This window comes from Sesamum indicum, linkage group LG6, assembly GCF_026168435.1.
Source record: "Sesamum indicum cultivar Baizhima isolate 11 linkage group LG6, ASM2616843v1, whole genome shotgun sequence".
Classification (NCBI taxonomy): Eukaryota; Viridiplantae; Streptophyta; class Magnoliopsida; order Lamiales; family Pedaliaceae; genus Sesamum; species Sesamum indicum.
The window spans coordinates 609696-630651 of NC_142662.1; the positions used below are offsets into that span (position 1 = coordinate 609696).

The 20956-nt window shown below is 33.5% G+C and overlaps 2 protein-coding genes across 2 annotated transcripts; one reads left to right on the forward strand and one right to left on the reverse strand.

Moving 5' to 3' along the window:
- The first annotated feature begins 8683 nt into the window (after positions 1-8683).
- On the forward strand, positions 8684-9599 carry LOC105165865 (tRNA-methyltransferase non-catalytic subunit trm6MTase subunit). Its single transcript, XM_011085026.3, has one exon. The coding sequence runs from the start codon at positions 8905-8907 to the stop codon at positions 9532-9534; it is 630 nt and encodes a 209-aa protein (XP_011083328.1). The 5' UTR covers positions 8684-8904; the 3' UTR covers positions 9535-9599.
- Positions 9600-15228: 5629 nt separating this feature from the next.
- On the reverse strand, positions 15229-19048 carry LOC105165767 (S-adenosyl-L-methionine-dependent methyltransferases superfamily protein). Its single transcript, XM_011084892.3, has 4 exons — positions 18892-19048; positions 18422-18826; positions 16852-17124; positions 15229-15772 (listed from the first exon to the last, which is right to left on the reverse strand). The coding sequence occupies exons 1-4, from the start codon at positions 18964-18966 to the stop codon at positions 15428-15430; spliced, it is 1098 nt and encodes a 365-aa protein (XP_011083194.1). The 5' UTR covers positions 18967-19048; the 3' UTR covers positions 15229-15427.
- Between the last annotated feature and the right edge of the window lie 1908 nt (positions 19049-20956).

Here is a 20956-nt window from a genome sequence, read left to right on the forward strand (position 1 = left end):
GCATCTTGGATCTGTGTCCATGCAATTTTTGGACCTCTTGTTTTTATTTTTAATGCACTCCAGATTCTAATTTCTTTTTGGAAGGAATGCGATCTTTTTCAGATGTCGCTAATAGTGTCAATGCATATCATAAAACAAATCTTTTTCAGATTGTTCAGCATGTCCTTCCATAAGCAAAAAATGGAGATCTTTTTCAGATCGTTTATTATAGCTACCTTTCTCAGGTTTAACTGGGAGATTTATATTAGATCGTTTTTACATTATTGCGACCTTTTTCAGGTTCTTAGAAAATGATGATCTTTCTAAGATCATTTACTTTATTGTGACATTTTCCAGGTTCTTAGAAAATGATGGATCTTTCTCAGATCATTTACATTATTGCGACCTTTGCCAGGTTCTTAGAAAATGATGGATCTTTCTCAGATTATTTACATGTGACCTTTTTCAGGCGTAGAATTTTCTCAAATTGCGTATATTCCATGGTCGTGGGAGGGCCCACCCATTTATGTCTTCCAGCTTGTAAGATCCCCCTCTTATCTCGGTTACTTTGTAAGGTCCCTCCCATGCTGGGCCCAGTTTTCCCACATGTTTGGAGACTTCAACCTTTTTTAGAACTAGATCGCCAATCTGTAATTCCCTTGGCCTTAGTTTTTTGTTGTAATTCTTCAACATCAATCCCTTGTAGTGGAGTATTCTCGCATATGCTGCGTCTCTTTTTTCCTCCACCATGGTGAGATCGAATGCTCTCTGCTCCTTGTCGGTCGTTGAGTCATAGCTTGCTATCCTCTAAGTTTCTTCGCCAATTTCTGCAGGAATAACAGCTTCAGAACCATAAATTAAACAAAAAGGGGTTTCACCTGTTGCGGTTCTTGGGGTCGTTCGATAACCCCATAATACTCCCGGCAACTCCTCATCCCACGACCCTTTTGACTTTATCCTGGTTTTCAGTATTTGGAGGATAGTTCTGTTAGTCACTTCCGTTTGTCCATTCGCTTGCGGATGGCCAACTGATGTAAAACTTTGCTGGATTTTCAATTCCTTCAGCCAAGTAGTAATCCGTTTGCCTTGAAATTGTGTGCTATTATCTGATATTAGCGTCCTAGGTACTCCAAATCTGCAGATAATATTTTTCCAAATGAAATTGATCATCTCCCTTTCAGATATTTTCGACACCGCTTCTACTTCGACCCATTTGGAGAAATATTCAATTGCGACCACTATGTACTTATTTTGGGCTTTGGCTGGGGGGGGGGAGAGGTCCTAAGATGTCAATTCCCCATTGGTCGAATGGGCAAGTAATCTGTATCGGTTTCAGAGAGTGGCAGGTACGTGCGTCTGCAAGGCATGTCTTTGGCAGCTTTTGCATTTTTGTACCAACTCTTTGGCGTCTTTTAACATAGTGGGCCAAAAATACCCTTACCTCGAGATCTTTTGGGCTAGCGATCTAGCACCAGAGTGGTTACCACAACTCCCTTCGTGAATCTCCCTCATTACATACCTTGCGTGGTCAGAACTCAGGCATCTCAACAGTGGTCCTTCTATGGATCGTTTATACAGGTCGAATTCGTTCATTACAAACCTTGTTGCCCTGAATTTCAATCTCCTAGCTTGTATTGGGTCTTTCGGTAGCATTCCTTCTCTAAGATATCACACAACTTCGTCCTTCCATGGACATGCGGGTTCGATCGTCTTGACTTCCTGTGCTTCTAAGATTGCTGGCCGATCTCTTATCATCACCGTGATTTTTCAGTTTTTGATCCCCGATAATAAGGCTCCGAATTTAGAAAGTAAATCAGCCCTGGCGTTTTTGCATCTCGGGATTTGTTGGATCGAACATCTCTTAAATTTTTCCATCAAAGATTTGGCTCTGTGGTAGTACATAGTCATAGATTTCTCTTTCGTTTCATAAGTTCCTTCGATCTGTAACGCCACTAACTGTGAATCTGTTCCAATTTTCCACTCCAGCATCGCGAGCAAGCTCTAACCCCAAAATCAAGGCCTCATATTCCGCTTCGTTATTAGTTGTCGAGAAGGATAGTTTTGCCGCGACCTCTATCTCAATACCCTTAGGCCCTTGAAGCAGAACCCCTACCCCTCCATTGCTAGCGTTTGATGAGTCATCAATATGTAACATCCATGTTTCGATCTTCAAGGCTAGTTCGCTATTTGAGCCTTGGTCTCCGGCGAGCTCCATTACAAAATCTGCTAATATTTATCCTTTTTCTGTCGTCCTTGCCTGGTATTCGATATCGAATTTGCCAAGTTCGACCGTCCACTTAATTAGTCTTCCCGAGGCTTCCGGTCGTGACAGTATGCTTTTGAGTGGCTGATTTGTGAACACTACAACCTTATGAGATTGGAAGTAGGGTCGCAACTTCCGGGCAGTTACCACCAGGGCCAAGATAAATTTCTCGATCGTAGTATACCTCTGCTAGCGTCTTGCAACATTTTGCAGACGTAATAAATTGGGTTCTGGGCCCTCTTTTCCTCTCTTACTAGTATGTAACTCACAGCATTTTTTGATACCGCCAAGTACAGATACAACACATCACCTTGTCTGGGGTTCGCGAGTAAAGGTGGCGATCTCAAATAATCTTTGAGCTCTTGGAATGCTCGTTCACTTTCCTCTGTCCATTTAAATTCTTTAGCTTTTCTCAGAACTTTAAAGAAGTGTAAATTTCTATCTGCTGATTTCGAAATAAATCGATTGAGTGAAGCGATCTTACCAGTCAGTTTTTGGACGTCCTTAACCGAGGTTGGTGATTTCAACTGCAGGATTGCCTCTATCTTTTCTGGATTAGCTTCTATCCCTCGACTACTCACCATGTACCCTAGGAATTTGCCTCCCCCAACGCCGAATATACATTTGGTTGGGTTGAGTTTCATCCCATAAGCTCTCATAATGTCGAAGCTCTCTCTTAGGTGAGACAAATGGGTTTCTGGCCGCCGGCTCTTTACCAGCATATCATCTACATAGACCTCCATTGTGCGTCTGATTTGGTCTTTAAACATCTTGTTCACGAGCCTTTGGTAGGTTGCACCTGCATTCTTTAGTCCAAAAGGCATAACGTTGTAACAGAAAATACCTTGCTCAGTCACAAACAATGTTTTGTTTCGATCTTCTTTTGCCATTAAGATCTGATGATATCCCTGGTAGGCATCCATCATTGAGTAAAGCTCGTAGCCCACTATTGAATCTACTAACAAATCAATCCTCGGTAGTGGATACGGGTCCTTTGGGCATGCTTTGTTTAAATCAGTAAAATCAATACACATTCTCCATTTCCTGGAAGACTTTGGTACCACCACCACATTTGACAGCCAATCTGTATATTGGATTTCTGAAATGTACCCAGCTTTTAACAGCTTGTCGACCTCCTCACTGATGACGCGATTCTTTTCTAACCCGAACGTCCTCTTTTTCTGCTGTACTGGTCGTACGGTCGGGTCGACATTGAGCTTGTGGACTATTACCTCAGGACTGATCCCTCCGAAGTCTGAGGGTTTCCATACGAACATGTCCGCGTTGCTGCGAAGGAAAGCGATCATCATTGCTTCTAATCCTTTATCCATTGTTGATCCAATTTTGGTAGTGCGAGTTGGATCTCCTTGCACTAATTCGATCTCCCTATGCTCCTCAATTGGCTCTATTCTTTCCCTTTTTCTTTCCATCCGTTCTCGCTGGTTTCAGTGAATTTTCTTTTCCTTTCAAGCTTTTCTCCTTTTTTGAGCGACAGGTTATAACTTTTCCGTTCCTTTCCTTTTAACCTTTTCCGTTCAAACTTTTTTCTCGATCTCCGAGAATAACCATCTGCTGAGCCTCCTGCAATGGTATGGATGATGCCTTTCACAGGCGCATTCTCCCTTACTTGCGGGTCCCCTACGCCACTGGGTCTTCTATTCGGACTCCGTGATCTACTGCGTCGATCTCCCCTATTCTAGTTCCTAGCCACTTGATTTCTGAAGTACCCCTGACGTACTAGCCTCTCGATCTCGTCTTTGAGCTGGTAACAGTCCTCAGTATCGTGACCTTTTTTTCCCTATGGAACCGACAGTATTTGTTAGAGAATTTTTTCGCAGGGGTAAATCTTGTATGTTTAGACAATTTTAAAACATCCTTCTTCTCCACCATTAGCAACGCCTTAGCTCGCGTCATATTTAACGGAGTATATTTGTGGTATTTGGGTAGGTAGGGCGGTTCTTTTCCTCTATCGTGTTTTGGTCGCTTATCCTCCTCTTTGTAATAACGAACTCGATCTCTTCCTTGCTCCTTATCAATCTTCCACTCTCCATCTTTCATCGCGTTCATTTCTTCTTCATCTATATATTTCTGAGCCAGGTTCATCAATTGTTCTATGTCTGCCGGTGGGTCTCTTGCTAATGCAGACGCGAGTGGTCCTTTCTTTAAGCCATGGATGAGGATGCTAACCATCATATCTATTCTCAAGTCTTGCACTTCAAGCGTCTCGTTATTGAACCTCCCCATAAAGTTTTTCAGAGTCTCATTTTCTTGCTGCCTTATGGTGAACAAGTGTGTGGCAAAACCGCTTTTGTTTCCTCTTACTAGCAAAGTGGAAAGTAAACTTTTGTACTAGCTGTTCATGGGATTCGATACTTCCTAGTGGTAAATTGGTAAACCACTCTTGAGCTTTTCCAGTCAAAGTCGTGACAAAAAGTTTCGCATTAATCGGACCAGACTGCCCATAGAGATTCATCACCAAATCAAAAGCCGCCAAGTGTTCCTGTGGGTCTTTAGCCCCATCATATTTGGGTAAGTCCGGCATTCTAAAGTTTGGGCTCACGATCTCTGTCAGAATCTGATTGCCGAAAGGTGAGTTCCGGTGTTGGGCGACCAATTCGCCTCACTTCTTGAGCTGATCAATCTGTTTGCCGAGCTGGGCAATTTGTCTTGACACATTATCCACCTCAATTCGAGAAATGGCGGGTACCCTGGGATGGCTTTTTTCTCGACTGCTCGATCCGACCTCAGAAGGTAAGCGTCGGCTTCTCTCTGTAGCCTTTCCACTTGTTCCCGACATCTTTTCCTAATCTCCTCCTCCGAATCACTTCCTTTTTGCGGTTTCTTTCTCGATGGGGGTGGTAGTTCTCCGCTCGTAAGCTACGATCGCATTCCGCCCTGCTTCCTCCATCAGTTGTTGCAGTTCTATCCTTGTTAACTGAATAGTTCTTTCCGCAGTTCCCACTGTCGTTTCCAAACCCGGTGCGTTTCCTCCTAAATCTCCTTCCATGATTCTCAGGTTGTATGAGAAATCATTCCCATAGACGGCGCCAATTGATCCGTCTCGAAATGTAATTCGACCTCGATCGTTGTCCCAGAAGGGAATCGTCAAATGGACCAATAATACCTATGAATCACAAAAGATGATTAGGCTATTCGGGATCGACTCCGACGACGACACTCTGATGCCTAAGTCAGATTTGGACAAAGGTGATAAAATTAAGTGGTTTCTTAGATCAGAATCATCTTACCCCATTAATGATTAATCTCCCCTTATTTATAAGAAAACTGTATTTATGGTAACGGCTCTTTGTGTGGGTCTTCAGGCAATCAACTCTCCTTTAATCATGTCCACTGATCGCATGCCTTCTAATCCTCCCATATTGAAGCCGCATATCTTGTCCATAATCAAATCTGGTTAATCCTTGCCATAATGAGACGTTTTGCTGCTGAAATACCCACATTAACCCCCATGAGGGATAATTTTGTCTTTTGACATATTTTTCCCTCATCAAGATGTAATTATTTAAAGTGTAACGAAAACTCAATTTTTCTTCAGTGTTTCTTTTAAAATTTTCCAAATTTTCAATCCAACTCGTCTGTTTTGTTTATAATATTTAATTTTTTAAGAAAAAGGAAAAATTGCTCCAAAGACAAAGTTGATCATTGCATACCTCCATCTAAAATTACATAATTTAATCAAGACAAAATCGCCAAAAAAATAAAAAAACCTTTGTTTTTATTCAGCACATACTCCCTTTTTCTTTTATCAAAGCTTAACGTCGTTAAACTTTACCATAGACTGACCATTATACCCTTACATACCATATATTGTTCTTTTTTTAATGACCGTTGAACCATTATTGATTAGATGAGAGCCGCCAAATCTAATCAATTAATTTGAATCGTTAGATCATAAATTTTAAAAAAATTTAAGGGTTTAAATTTATTAATTTTAAATATATATTATAAAAAATAAAATTAAAAAACAACCCTATTCCCACCGCACCCCACTCCCGTTGCCTTCCCCACCGCCTGCCCCCATCCCCACCCCTGCCCCGACCATCCTCCGATTTGGAGACATCGCCGTCGCACAAATCAAATCTAGACGACCGCGTCATTGGCTAACAGAGATCGTCGCCCAGTAAAAAAAGATAAGGACAGCAGCGACGCCGCCTAGACAGAAAAAAAGAGGGCAACTGATGGCTGATGCCCACATTTTTTTTCTTAATTTTTTAATTAATTTAATTATAGTTAATTTTTAATTAACTTAATTATTAATATAGTTAGTTTTAATTTTTTAATTTACTTAACTATATTTAGTTTATTTTTTCCATTAACTTAATAATTAGATACTTAATTATTATTTTGTTTGATATATATATTGAGTTTCTTTTTCCTTTAAATAGTCCACTAAAAATACTTAACTTAAATTTGAAAAATTAAATATAGTATATTAGGATTATTTTTTATAAGATATAGTACATATTTATTTTTTTTTGGTATCTTATATTTATGAATACATTTTTAAGAAATTTTTGAAATAAAAAAATAATGTATATAAATATGTATAAGAAAATATATTTTTATCTTTTTGGTATTTTTAAAAAATTTTGAAATAAAAAATTATAAGGTATAATTTTTATAATGTAATAAATTTAAATATAATTAATTTAATATTTTTAATTATATAATATTTTTAAATTAGTTGATAATGTATATTTTTATATTTCATTAATATCCATATGTTTTAAGATATTTAATTTTTATATTGTGATTGTAATTTAATTTTTAATTTAAATTCTTAAATATTAAAAATTTTATATAATGTTGTATTTTTAATTTTTTAAAGAGATGAAAATTAAAAAAAAATACACAAAACAAGTAAAAAATACTTGAATATCTTACATACTCATATGAGGGGTTTTTTAGTCCAAAATGAGCTAAAATATTGACCAAAATGGCTAAAATAGACAACTAGGGGCACCACCCGCTCGTCCACACCACTTTCCGTCAATTTGCAACAAAATGGGGTTTTTATGCAGCGATTTTGAAAAAGGGGGGGTTGTCTATTTTCAAAATATAAAGATTTTTTTTGTTAATCTAACAAAACGGGAAAAGTATTAGTTTTAGTTCGCTAAGTATGTCTAATTTTAATTTTAGTTCGATAACTATGTCCATTTTTTTTTAGGTCAAGTAACTTACGAAATTGCTTACTTTTAGTCCTCTGGCAAATTTTCGGATAATTTTACCTCTATGCAACTTTTGAAAGGCGGTTTTAGTCCATATGCACTCATAGGGGTAAAATTGTCCGAAAATCTGCTAGATGACTAAAAGTAAACAATTTTTTAAGTTAATGGATCTAAACAAAAATGGACATAATTATCGGACTAAAATTAAAATTAGGCATAATTAACGGACTAAAATAATACTTTTTCCTAAATTAAATAAAATAAAAATAACAATAAGATTTATAAAAATAAAATATCCAATTCCGGAAAATCTAGTGGGAAGCAGCTTTATTTCTGATGAAGAGTACTACTGTTGTCTGTCAGTGTAATTGTTCAGCACACTTCATTTACTATTTATATATCCATAACATACTTGAAAACTAGATACAATAATTAATAATAATAATAATAATAATAAATAAAACTAATTATTAATAATAATAAGTAAAATTATATAATTCAACATCCACAAGATATTTTGTTCAGTTCATTATAATAAAAGGGATAATTATACTCTCGTCTATTAAGGCTTGATATAATTACGCATAGACTCCTTATAGTTTGAAAAATTACATTTAGCACCTTTGAAGTTTACTTTCGTCTAACAAATATGTCCCCTCAAAGTTTACCGATTTACTAATATTAACAAAAAAATAAAAAAAAATTGATATTTACTCTCGATTGAATTATTACTCATTTATATTATAGGTCTATAATCGAATTATTCCCATACGTCTTCACATGTTAATGCATATGAGGAGGTATAACTTCACCACTTAAAGGATAATTTAGTCGAAAAAATTATTTGACCTGCAATAAGTCAATAATAAATCAATCGAGGCTAAATATCAATTTTTATTTAATTTTTTTGTTAATATCAAAAAATTCAGTGAATCTTTACTAACAAATTGACTTATTTTTGTTAAATGGAAGTAAACCTTAGGGGTGCTAGATGTAATTTTTAATAGCACAGTGAATCTACGTGTAATTATACATAACCTCATAGTAAGATAGAATTATCCCTACAAAAAATTAATGAAAATTTAATAGATACTAATAAATTAAATTAATTGTTGTACGACTGTTTAATTAAAATGAATTAAAAAAAATTTCAAACAACAAAAAAAAATAATAATTATTTATTTTTGTGTCAATGGAAAAGCTCTATAAAAAAAAAGGCAAAACAGCCCTTCCCTCTCAAACGAATCACTTCCTACATTATAGCCAAAATTTCATCCCTCTTCTCTCCCCAAAACACACACACACACACACACACACACCTGACAGTTCTTCTCCCGTACTTCTCAGCTCCGTCACATCCTCTTTTCCCAATGCGTTTCTTTCCTTCTCAACTTTCCAACAAATCAATTTAGAAAACACACACACACACACACCACATGTTATGTATCTATAGAGAGAGAGACAGAGAGAGAAATGGAAATCAAGAAGCTACTTCGCATTATGGAAATCTTCCTGTTACTGGTTTTCCTGACATGGGCGTCCGCCCGCCTGCCGTTCGCACTCAGAATCTCGGCCGAGTACCTCCGGCAGCTCGCAAGGGTCGTCGTTAGTCCGCTCTTCATTTTCCTCCTCAGCAACGTCATAGTCCTAACCCTCTTCTTCAAGTCCCCCGGCGATCTGATCTTCCCACCGCAGACTACTTCTCAAAATGTAACCGAGTCCCACATGGAATATTTCTGCCCAGAGTTCATCAAAGACGCCGGCAGAAGCTCCCCTCCCGCTGCGGAGGATATTGTAATGTTCCAAGACAAGCAAACTGTTTTCGAAGTGACAAAAGTCAAAGTTCATAGGAGGAGCCAGTCGTCGGAGACGATGAGTACTTCGAAGCAGGATTATAATAACCCATGTAGTAGTTGCGGGAAGCAGCTGCGGCGGTCGGAGACGGAGAGGCGGCTGAGAGTGGAGGAGGTGGCGGCGGAGAGAGCAGAGGTGGTGGATGAACTGAGCAACGAGGAGTTCCAGAGAGCCATAGAAGCATTCATTGCTAAGCAAATCAAGTTTCATGAAGAAGAAAAGCTGGCGATTGTGCTTCATCATGGTTGAACAATTATGTGTAATTATTAATTAATGCAGATCAGTTTTTAGTGATCATAATTCTATAAAATACTTTATCAAGAAATTGAATTTTTCCATATATAAAATTATTCATATAAACAATATTTCAGAACTAATTATTTATATATAAATATTTTTTCAATAATAAATCAATTCAACTGATACATCAATATGACTAATAATAGTAATATATTACAGAAATATAACTAAGAACAGTAATAAATTATAAATATAAAAGTTTACATAAAGTTAGACATTCACACAAAATGAGACATCACCCACACGTCTTATTAGATTCGAACTCATAATTTTAAATTAATAGCTATGTTAACACTAGAGAAAAAAATTACTGTTGTCTAGGTATCTAAAAAAAATTAGGTTATCACCATTGAAGGCATTTTTTTGCCATAGTTTTATGTGAACAATGACAAGAGTTTCTGCCAACGCGTTTTTAATCATAATAAATATTTTAATCAATTTCGTGAAAATCACGGCCAACAATCATTCCGTGATCGTGGTCAATGGCAATTTACTACGACTTTTTATTTATAACTAGAAAAAAATATTATTTTAGTTTGCTAAGTATGCTTAATTTTAATTTTAGTCCGATAACTTTGTCATTTTTTGTTTAGGTCAGTAACTTACGAAATTGCTTACTTTTAGTCCTCTGGCAGATTTTCGGACAATTTTACCTCTATGCAACTTTTGAAAGGTAGTTTTAGTCTATGAGTGTTTTAGTCCATATGCACTCATAGGGGTAAAATTGTCCGAAAATCTGCCAAGGACTAAAAGTAAGCAATTTCATAAGTTACTGGATCTAAAAGAAATGGACATAGTTATCGGACTAAAATTAAAATTAAGCATACTTAGCGACTAAACTAATACTTTTTCCTTATAACTATGACAACTAGTTATGATTAAATATCATATTTTTTCTAATGTAATTAAAATTTCAAGAGATTTAGCTAGCAATAATATTTGAAAAAATATTTCAAATATTCTTTTTTATATAATTTTTTTTTTAAAATGGTAGGGAAATATAGAGAAGTTGATGAACCAGAATATAATGAATGGTCTATTGAAAAGATAAATCAACAATTAATTACATAAAATTAATTAATTAATTCAAATTTAATTGATCTGAACTAAATACTCCGTACCAACATTAGTTAAGTAGTCTAATCTCTAATCATCATTACCTCCTAATGAGTGATCAATAAGAATTTGTGCCATAAAATGTCATAACGTACCATCAGTTTATTTAGTTATATATATTTTAACAGATGAGTACTGAAAAGTCTCATCATTGCCAGTTTTAGTTTCATTACAACCTTTTCACCTAATCATTCATTTTCTTATTTAGAGAAAAGTATTATTTTAGTCCGCTAAATATGCCTAATTTTAATTTTACTCCGATAACTATATCCATTTTTGTTTAGGTCCAGTAACTTATGAAATTGCTTACTTTTAGTCCTTTGACAGATTTTTGGACAATTTTACCATTATGAATGCATATGGACTAAAACTGTCTTTCAAAAGTTGCATAGGGGTAAAATTGTCCGAAAATCTGCCAAATGATTAAAAGTAAGCAATTTCGTAAGTTATTGGACTTAAATGAAAATGGACATAGTTATCGAACTAAAATTAAAATTAAACATACTTAGTGGACTAAGATAATACTTTTCCCTCTTATTTAATTGCTACATATTTCTGGTTTGCAGCTTCAATTTTTCTTTCCCATGTCCCTAATTTTATGAAGGAATTATACTTTATTTATGATTAATTGAATATATTAAATGATTTTAGATAAACAAAGTGAAAAACAGGGATAACTACAATTCATGTTCTCAAACATAGCCACTTATGCAGTTTCGCTTCTCAAACAATTTTAGATTGTGATTTTGGTCGTCAAATTGTATTGATGTTTAATTAATTAATTCTAGGATGTATAATTTTCAGTATGAATGTTATTTTTTGCGTTATACATATGTTGCAGGCTATAATACATAGACACGGACATTGCGACACGAAAAATAAAAAAAAATTATATACAACACAACACCAACACTGTTATATATTATATATATTCTTATTATATAAATTCTCATAAAATTAAAATATACAATATGAATAATATCAAGAGAAAATATAAAATAAGCATGTCTTACATCTATATTTTTAATTAAATATGGCTTTAAATATATATATATATAGTCAATTTATCTTGAAAATACGCAATGAAAAATTCTTAATATTCAAATTAATTAAATCATCATAACCATCTCCCAAATTTTTAATAGCTTCTTCTCAAAACTTTTAGTTTGAGATGAGTGGGTTAATTTTTTTTCTTTAATTTTTGTTAAGCTTAATTTGTTTTTTAAAAAAATTGGCCAAACCTTTTGAAATTAAAAAAATATCAAAATGTGTCCAAAAGGTATCGAATACCCTTCCAAAACATGTCGTGTCCGAAGCCGTCTCCCTTTTTATCATTTCTTTTTAATACGTGTTCGACGCGTCGCCAACACGTGTCCGACACTGCATCGGGTAATTTTTCAAAGTGTCCGTGCATTATAGGTTGTAGGTATTATTTTTAAATTATTATTCCTTTCAAATTTCTATAGGTTCAATAAATTATATATATAGTTTGAAGAAGTAGTTAATTAATATGATCATATATACCAAAAAAAATTATTTTATTTTTCATATTATAGTCTGGAAATGTGTTAATTAATTAGTAAATGAGGGAGGCCATCAGATTTGGGCAAAAGTAACTTTAACTTTTGAAAAATGAAAGAGATTAGAATCTTGTAAAATTAGGACTCAACTTTCCTCTTTTCATTTGTGAAACATAATCATTACTAATTCCACTCTTAGATCACTTTTATAATTAATTTATATCAATTATCATCATATATATATATATATATATGTATAACTTTTATCGCATGTCAAGCCTTTGGCCCAGCACCACCCAATAATATAAAAACACTACACAAGAGCGAACACTCATTTCAAAATTAGACCTCCCCACTCCTCATTTTATTTCTTCTTTTTCTTGTACCAGTGTAGCATACCTGTATTTTAGGGTTCCATAACTCAAATTTTTTATCGTTATTAATTTTATCTTATCATATTCCATAATTATTTTTTTTTTTTATAATTTTGGCCCCAAGTTTTATTTCTATTAAATTTCTGATAAAAACATCATGTGGAGACATGAGCTCCATTAAATATTAAGAGGCCGGGTTGATTGCATTAAGAATTTAACATTAATGGGGTGTTGTACATAGGATGCAATATGGTGAAATCAATAACAATAAGACTGATGCATATGGCCTAAGGAGGCCCAGTCCAATAAGAGCAACAAGGCTTGAGGGCCGCCTAACATATTTGTCTCAGTGGCCCAGGAGACCTACTAGCCCTGGACGGAGGACGAAGGCCCAAGGTACCCCTGAACTCAATCTATGCACGTGGACTAATAAGGATAACCAGCCTAAGGGCCCACATTTAGCGATTTCCACCATGGCGTACGATTGACTGGCTAGCTAGTTGCCAGACCACGTCAGCCTTGAGGAGGCAGTTAAGATAAGGAAGAACTCCCTAAAAGTCAAGGCTCCTTGGTGGCTGAGACTCCTTGTCAGTGAAGGGTCTTGTGGACTTATCCATAAGATGGATAAAGGCGACTTACTGCTTATCCAACCACTCTAACCCCTTTTCCCAAAGATCAAAAAAGAAGGATAGACCCCCAGCTAAAGGAGTGTGTCCCCTCTATAAATAGGGTACATAATTGTGATCAAAGGGATACAAAAACACAAGTGTGATACAAATGAGTTTATCACAACCCTCTCCCAAAATATGCTCTCTCCAAATAGTCTCTCTACATTCTTCCTTGGAGCATTACCATAGACTCCAAGGTATGTAAACGAGTGGGTTGCTCTAGTAGTAATCCACTAAGGCGAGCAAGGTATGTTCATGGTTTGCACAAGATTTCAAATAAGATCCAACGTGGGGGAATCTTGAAGAAGTTTGTGAGATGATCTTCCAGATAACGAGAGAATTCGTGATCCAATCAAAGCATGGGCTAGTAGACAAGTCAAATCGGATACATGAATCGACATATTTCAGCTGCTAAAATTAATTCGATCCACAATTATGTGACAATATGCGGAATTATTTATTTATGAATTACCCATTATTATTTTTCAATGGAGGGTATATTAGAGATTTAGTTGCTGACTTCCTTATATGAATTTCCAATTTCCATCGTAAATATTAATCTCTTCTTTGTACTTTGAAGGGAAGGTATGAAAGACATTATTATTAGAAAAAATACAATTTTTTAGTTTTGTAATTTAAATGGTGTGACATTTTTAGTTCTGCATATATTGGTTTTTGCAATTTAGTCCTTTAATTTTAAAATTTTGACAACTTTAATCTTTTACTTTTAACTTTAAAATTGTGACATTTTTTGTTACACAAGAATTACAAGTGCTTTGCACATGATCCTAACTAAATTGCAGTTTTGTTCCTGTAACTTAAGAGTGTTGCACAAATTAATTTATAGGACTAAGATTGTAATGTAATTGGATCATGTGCAAGTCGCATGCAATGTTCTAGAGAAATTAGTTGGGAAAGGACTAAAATTTAAAAAAATTAAAATTCTAAAACTATATTGTCAAAATCAATTCATTCAGGAGAAAAAACGCCATCTGTCCCAAGTTATAGAACTAAAACAACAATTTTCCTATATAATTATAAGACTTTTAGTAAGAGATTGTCTAGTTCTTATTAAAAAAAAATATTATATTTGATGAGCAAATAATTGCAACTGAAAATAAAATTGGATAGAAAAGTGAAAACATAACTATGCTAACAAAGACAAAAACAATACCTATTTATTTTTTTTATTAACTAATATTGCCTAATTTTTATTTTGATATTCGCATCTAAAAATATTTCATTCTTCTTCTTGTTTGCTGCATATTTAATTAATAAACTTTCAAGTTTAATTTATTTTTTCAATCATTTAAATATTTCAATGCTAACTTGTTCAATTTCTAGTAAATATATAACGAGAATGATGTCGTCAAAAAGCCAGATCGACTAAATTTATTTTATAGAGGTGCGATTCAACACGCTTTCACTAGAATTTGATACAAGTGATTCCATCATCTTTTTTCATCTCAAATGAAGGCGCGTATTTATACTACTACATAAAAGTTACGTTATATTGGATAGGTGAAGGTGAAGTACCATTTTGTCCCTTACCTACCCCTATTACATGGCTACGATTTGTTTGCTTGGGGTATTTCAGTAATCTACCATATTACGATGATTTGGTAGGTTTGACTACAAACTTCCCTTTGAGGTAGATATTCTTTTTTCCTTGTTAGGATGATATTTCCCTTCAATAGTGCAATTTATTTTTCCTCCATAGAGAACAACGATAATTATTGGTAAATTATTAAAAGGGTTAAATATATTTAGTCCTCTACTTTACGAAATTTTCAAAATAATATTAAATTAGAAAAACTCGACACATTTAATCCCATGCTTTATGGAATTTTCAAAATGGTTTCAAAATTAAGAAAACTCGACACATTTAATTCAATAAATTTCGTAAAATTGAGAACTGTATGTGTCGAGTTTTTTTTGACTTTTTTGACTATTTTAAAAATATCATAAAATAAAAAACTAAATATATTAAATCCCTATTTTGTAGGACTATAAAATATAATTCGCCTATCAAATCAATTTATATTAAAGAAAAAAGTATTATTGTCCCTCTTTCTTTTTCCCTCACACTTTCCATTTTCTCTTATTGAACCAAACAAAAGCTAAGATGGTCTAGCCCCATAGTGCACCACGTGTCATCTCCCCCTCACAGTCTTGTAAGAACAAGAACAATGTGGGTGGAGGCAAGTCCCTGTTTGGCCATTTCTTGATCAGCCAATCGAGCATATTGGTGGAACAGCTTGTCCAAAACACCCTCTCCAAAGTGGTGTGCAATCATTGATTCTTGAATGGACCTCACTGTCTTGGCCACTGCCTGTCCGTAGCTTGAATACTTATCCCCATCACTACCAATATCAATCCCTTGTTCAAACTTGTCAATCATCTCCACTTTGAAAGAACCCTCCTTTCTTACTTCTTCTTCCAACTCTTCTTTTGATGGCGCATAAAAGTTCACCTCATAACACTCCAACTTTTCCTCTTCTATTTCACCCTACAAAAGATTTGGGAAGTTAGCTTTGGTTGAAGATCAATTAGTAAGCATCCAACGTTGTCATATTAATGATGTGAGTTTGAATACTTTATAACAATTTTATAGGACTATACGTATATCTTGATCTGTATTTATTTTTCATCTAATTTAAGAGTTGTTTGTAATATTTTACTATCAAAAAAAATATCTTTAGTTTAACTTAAATTAGGCTGATTTAAACAAAAAATTATAATCAACTCCCTACTAATTTCTGCAGCTTATTAATATAAATGTAAATATTAAATTATTTTCACATATATTTTGAAGGGACGTTTAAACTCCCTGATAATAAAGGTGGATTGCGCCTCCAATTATCCACCTTTATCTATGGTTTATTATAATAAATAACGACTCATAAGTAATCCATCAAGCCCTGAATAAGGCTTGATACCTTTATTCTGTCTTGGGGGTATGATAATATAATTCAGACTTAATTAAAAATAGTAAAAAGATGCATTTCTAATCCCATGTATTAAGTCGTTTCTCAATTTAGTTTCATCTGTTATGATTTTTTCATATTACATCCTATAAGTTGAAAATTTTCTCAATTTTAGTCCTCACAATTACTTTTTGTCCTTAATTAATGGAGCCATTAGCATTTCTCAATAGTTTTTGTCAATTATTGGTGAAAAATGTACGTGAGGACCAATATTGAGAAAATTTTCAATGGAATGCAATGTGAGAAAATCATAACAAATTGGACTAAATTGAAAAAGAACCTAATATTTGGGGACCAAAAATGCGATTTTCCGTACAAATACCTACTCGTTGTTTAAAAAATTAAAAATACCCCTTTTGGAATTAACGATCATCTAACAAATACCTCCCTACAATGAGTTATCATGATATAATATTTGTTAGACGATCTTTAATACCAAAGGGATATTTATAATTTTTTTTAAACAATAATAAAATAATTATAACTATGATAAACTTAACCAAAAAACCCCTCTCAGTGTGTGACTCTTAACTTGTACAATTGGAGTTTGAGTCAAAATTTCTTCCATATATACATATAGTAATAATCTTGTAGGTTATACCTGACTAACAAGGGTGGCTAAAGACTGATAGAGCATTTCCCAGTAGATGTAACTGTTCCTGTCGACATGGTATGGGCCACTCCTTCCCAACAACAGCAGCACCATCTTCCCTCCACTGACAACCTCCTCAGACCTCGACTTCAGGAAAAATGACAAGTCCTCCTGGAACTGTCTGAGGAATGCTTCCGGTACCCCTGACGGGCTCCTCTCAGATATGTATATGCTCTTTTTGTTTATCGACACGCCCTGCTCGTCATAAATCCCTGAAGGAACCTGCCCCAATTCCAGCACTTTGCAACAATTCCATGAGAAATCTCTACTTGTGAATGATCGTGTAATTTGTGTTCTAAATAATCTCAACAGGTACATATATAAAGTTAATTAAATAATTTATCACAAGATCTATGTAAGATACACAAAAAGGTACACGGATGAGAGTTACAACATTTGTGGTTTGACTTCTCCGAGAAACAGTTTTATTGCAATTTTTAGTCCTATAATTATAGGTGTTTGGCGTTTTCCAAAACCTCCAAATGTAGAACTATGGCCCTTGGATGATAAAATGAGAATAACTTATAAAAGTGTAATAAATTTTTAGGATTAATTACACTCAAATTTCTTTTGAAAATGTGAAATTACTCTTTCTCTTAAAGAAGTTTCCAAATTAAACTTGCACCCTCTTCAAAAATTCATTGATTATACCAATCCCTATTCGTTAGAGTTGAGACAAAAATGCTGACATTAGGAAAAAAAAAAATACATAAATTTTCATTTTTACCCCTTGTTTAATATTTCCGTGTAATATTAATTTCGTACTTATAAGGAGAAAATGTAATAATGTTAACCTTTTCCATATATATATATATATGTATATATTACATATATCTTTTTATAATTACAAAAATGTATATGAGTATGTTAAATAGGGAGTAAAGCTGAAAATTATGTAATTATTTTTACTAATGTCAGTTTTTTTTGTCCAAACTTAATAAAAGGGAATTATGTATAAACGATGAATTTTCATAAAGAGTGTAAGTGTAATTTCGATTTTTGTTTGGAAAAAGTGTAATTTTGTATTTTCAAATAGGGTTTTAGTGTAATTAACCTTAATTTTTATTCATAATAAATACACAAATATAAATATTAACACTACCAAAAAATCAACATTTTAATCAAATAGTCGTAGCAAACAGTAATTGACCACGGCCGTACAATGGTTGTTGGCCGTAATATCTGCGAGGGTGGCTAAAATAATTGCCATCGCAAATAATTTTAGCATGGCTCTTAGCCATGACAAATAACTTTTCTTTTGGTGAGAAAATCCATATTTTTACATCAATTTTATTTAATCGTGGTCAATAACAATTATTTACTACATATTAGCTCATAACTGTTAAAAGTATAGTCAATAGTAGTTTTTTTTAAGTGTAAACTAATGAAAACATAACAAAGTGAGACAACTTTTAAAGCTTATTATCCTACAATAACCTCAGCTTTCTCAAACAATTATAGACTTAAGCTAGACATATATCACATATGTAAATGAAGAAAGATTATAACTAGTACTGACCTTGGACAGCCAGTGCAGGCTGTTGGAGGAATAGACAAAGTTCAAGCTATTGTCCGGAAAGAGCCTGCCATAGAATGTGCCTGGACAACCAGCGATATATACAGCCGGGCCCCCGTCGTTTCTCCCTTTCCTCAGCTCCCTGTAAAAATCGGGCAAGGCCTGGAAAACAGTGTTGAAATCATTTGTCGGGAGATCATTCAGATAAACCCGGAATTCGGGCCTCGGCTGCTGGATTTTCCGATTGGTGTTTTCAACAGCATCCACAAGTTCTTTAACGTTCGACAGCGTGTTGGGCCCGGATGAACAGCCCAGATCAGCTATGCCTAAGCTCTTCGGCCTTGTTGCCGTAAACATTTCTTCTATGGCTTCCAGGGTTATGTGTTTAACCATATCAGCAACCTTTTTCTGTCAAGAAACCAAAAAATTAATGAGAGAGAGAGAGAGAGAGATGAGATGAGAGAGAAAGAGACCTGAAGTGAAGAATTGTTGGCATAGCTGTTGTCTCCAAGCCCTCCTTTCATGTGAAAAACTTTCTCAAGATCCATGGCGATAAAAGTTTTAGTGAAAGTTGTGGTGATGGGAAAGCAGGGCTGGTGTCCCCATTTAAAGAGAAAATTCTAATTCGAATCGAGTTTCATAATATTTGAATTAATTATATGTCAAATTAGTATATTTATTGTATACAGATCAAAAAAAGTTGTCACTCATATTCTAAGTGTATGATACTTATGTTGGGAATTGATTTGATTTGGCCGAACCCAAAATATAAATTTTTCTTTTAAAGAGCGTTTCAGATTGAATTTTTTATGCTTCTATTTTATTTAATATATATAAAAATTACACCATTTATTATATTTACATAATGTATATATATTAATTAAAATAGAAAATAAATCTGATTTAAAAGAATGCTTAAATTTATTTTTGATACTTAATTTAGGTTATTTGGCGTTTTTTAATTTTTAGAGTAGTATTTTGGTCCGATATCTCTTTAATTTTTATAATTTTAGTCTTTTTTTAACCTGAGTTCACATCTATCGGGGAGAAGGATAAGCTGATCTCTGACGGAAAAAAAGACTGAAATCATGAAAATTAAAAAGATACAAGACCCAATTTTATACTAATCTAAAAAGTTAAAAGACAAAATGCTAACAAAAATGAGCGAATAAGAATACTACCTTACATTTTTAAGGTCAAGTGAGTTGCGCATGCATTTTTTCAGACGAGAAAGGCAAACTTCGGTGAGAAAAAGATTGAAATTGCAATTGTGTTAAGAAAATAGTACAGAAAATTAATAATAAAATCATTTCCCCCAACAAATTCCAGAAACAAAAAACGAACACTAGAAAAAAATATATCTTTTGCTATGTTAATTACGATTAAAAATAAATAATTATGGCAATTGTGCATTAATGATTATTAGTCATTGTTTCTGCAAATATTAAAAAAAAATAATTCGCTACGGTTAACTATTATAATTAAAAGAAGAAAATCATGGTAAATACAAATTAACCATGATTTCGCAATGGGCATTAACTGTTGTTTCTGCAAGTGTGACCAAAACATTAGTCATCGTTAAAATCATGACAAATATTTTGGTTATGGCTAAAAATCATAGTGAATTTTGATTAATCGTGGTAAAAATTTAAATTTTTTCTTTGGTCTTATTTCAATGTGGTTAATTTTATTAATTTACCATGATTTTTAAGTCGTGGTCGTTTATAATATAGTGAAAACTTAATTTTTTTTAATAGTGAAACGAGGCTAAAACATTAATCATATTTAAAAAAACTATGATAAATATTTTGAATATAGGTAACAGCATAGTAACTTTTTATCAATTATAGTTAAAATTTAAATTTTTGTATTAAAATTGTTTAATAAAAATAAGTAATATTAATTTATCATAATTTTTAAATTATAATAATTTATAATTTAGGGAATTATTTATTTTTAGTGAAAGATGAATCATCAAGAGGAGGTAGCTTCATCTTAAAAAGACAATCACATGCATAGAGAGATAATCACATCCTACCACATGAATCTAAATGAGTAAAATTCTAAAATTATAGTAAGGGTTTAAAGTTAATCAAGGGAACAAGAATTTCTGTTGTCATAGTAATTACTTTTACAATTTTATTAGTGATAAAGATTATATAAAAGTCATCTTGTTTATATTATACACAATAAAAATTATAAATATAGCTATCATTATGAATAATTAATGACAAATATAAAATAACAATTTAGTGATGAAATTACAAACATTTTTTTTTTCACTTAATATGTCGATGGCTAGCTCAATGATGAAGTTGGAGGCCTCGTGACTCTAAAATTATAGATTTAAATCTGACGAATATGAGGAAATATAAGAGTATGGGGGATGAAGATGAATATCCACAACTTCTAAATTCACAACACTCCCCCTCGGATGTTCATCAATTAAGAATATGCCTCGTTAAAACCTTATTAAGAAAAACCTTGAGGGACAAAAACTTAGTGAAGGGAAAAGAGCACATTATTGTTTAATACACG

Bases quoted from the DNA above. Each gene is read 5' to 3' on its own strand.
- LOC105165767 (XM_011084892.3), bottom strand. From the start codon at position 18,966: ATGGATCTTGAGAAAGTTTTTCACATGAAAGGAGGGCTTGGAGACAAC. The intron at 18,827-18,891 runs GTCTCTTTCTCT...GTTTCTTGACAG, and splicing joins CCAACAATTCTTCACTTCAG to AAAAAGGTTGCTGATATGGT. The intron at 15,773-16,851 runs GTATAACCTACA...AATCTTTTGTAG, and splicing joins TAGCCACCCTTGTTAGTCAG to GGTGAAATAGAAGAGGAAAA.
- LOC105165865 (XM_011085026.3), top strand. From the start codon at position 8,905: ATGGAAATCAAGAAGCTACTTCGCATTATGGAAATCTTCCTGTTACTG.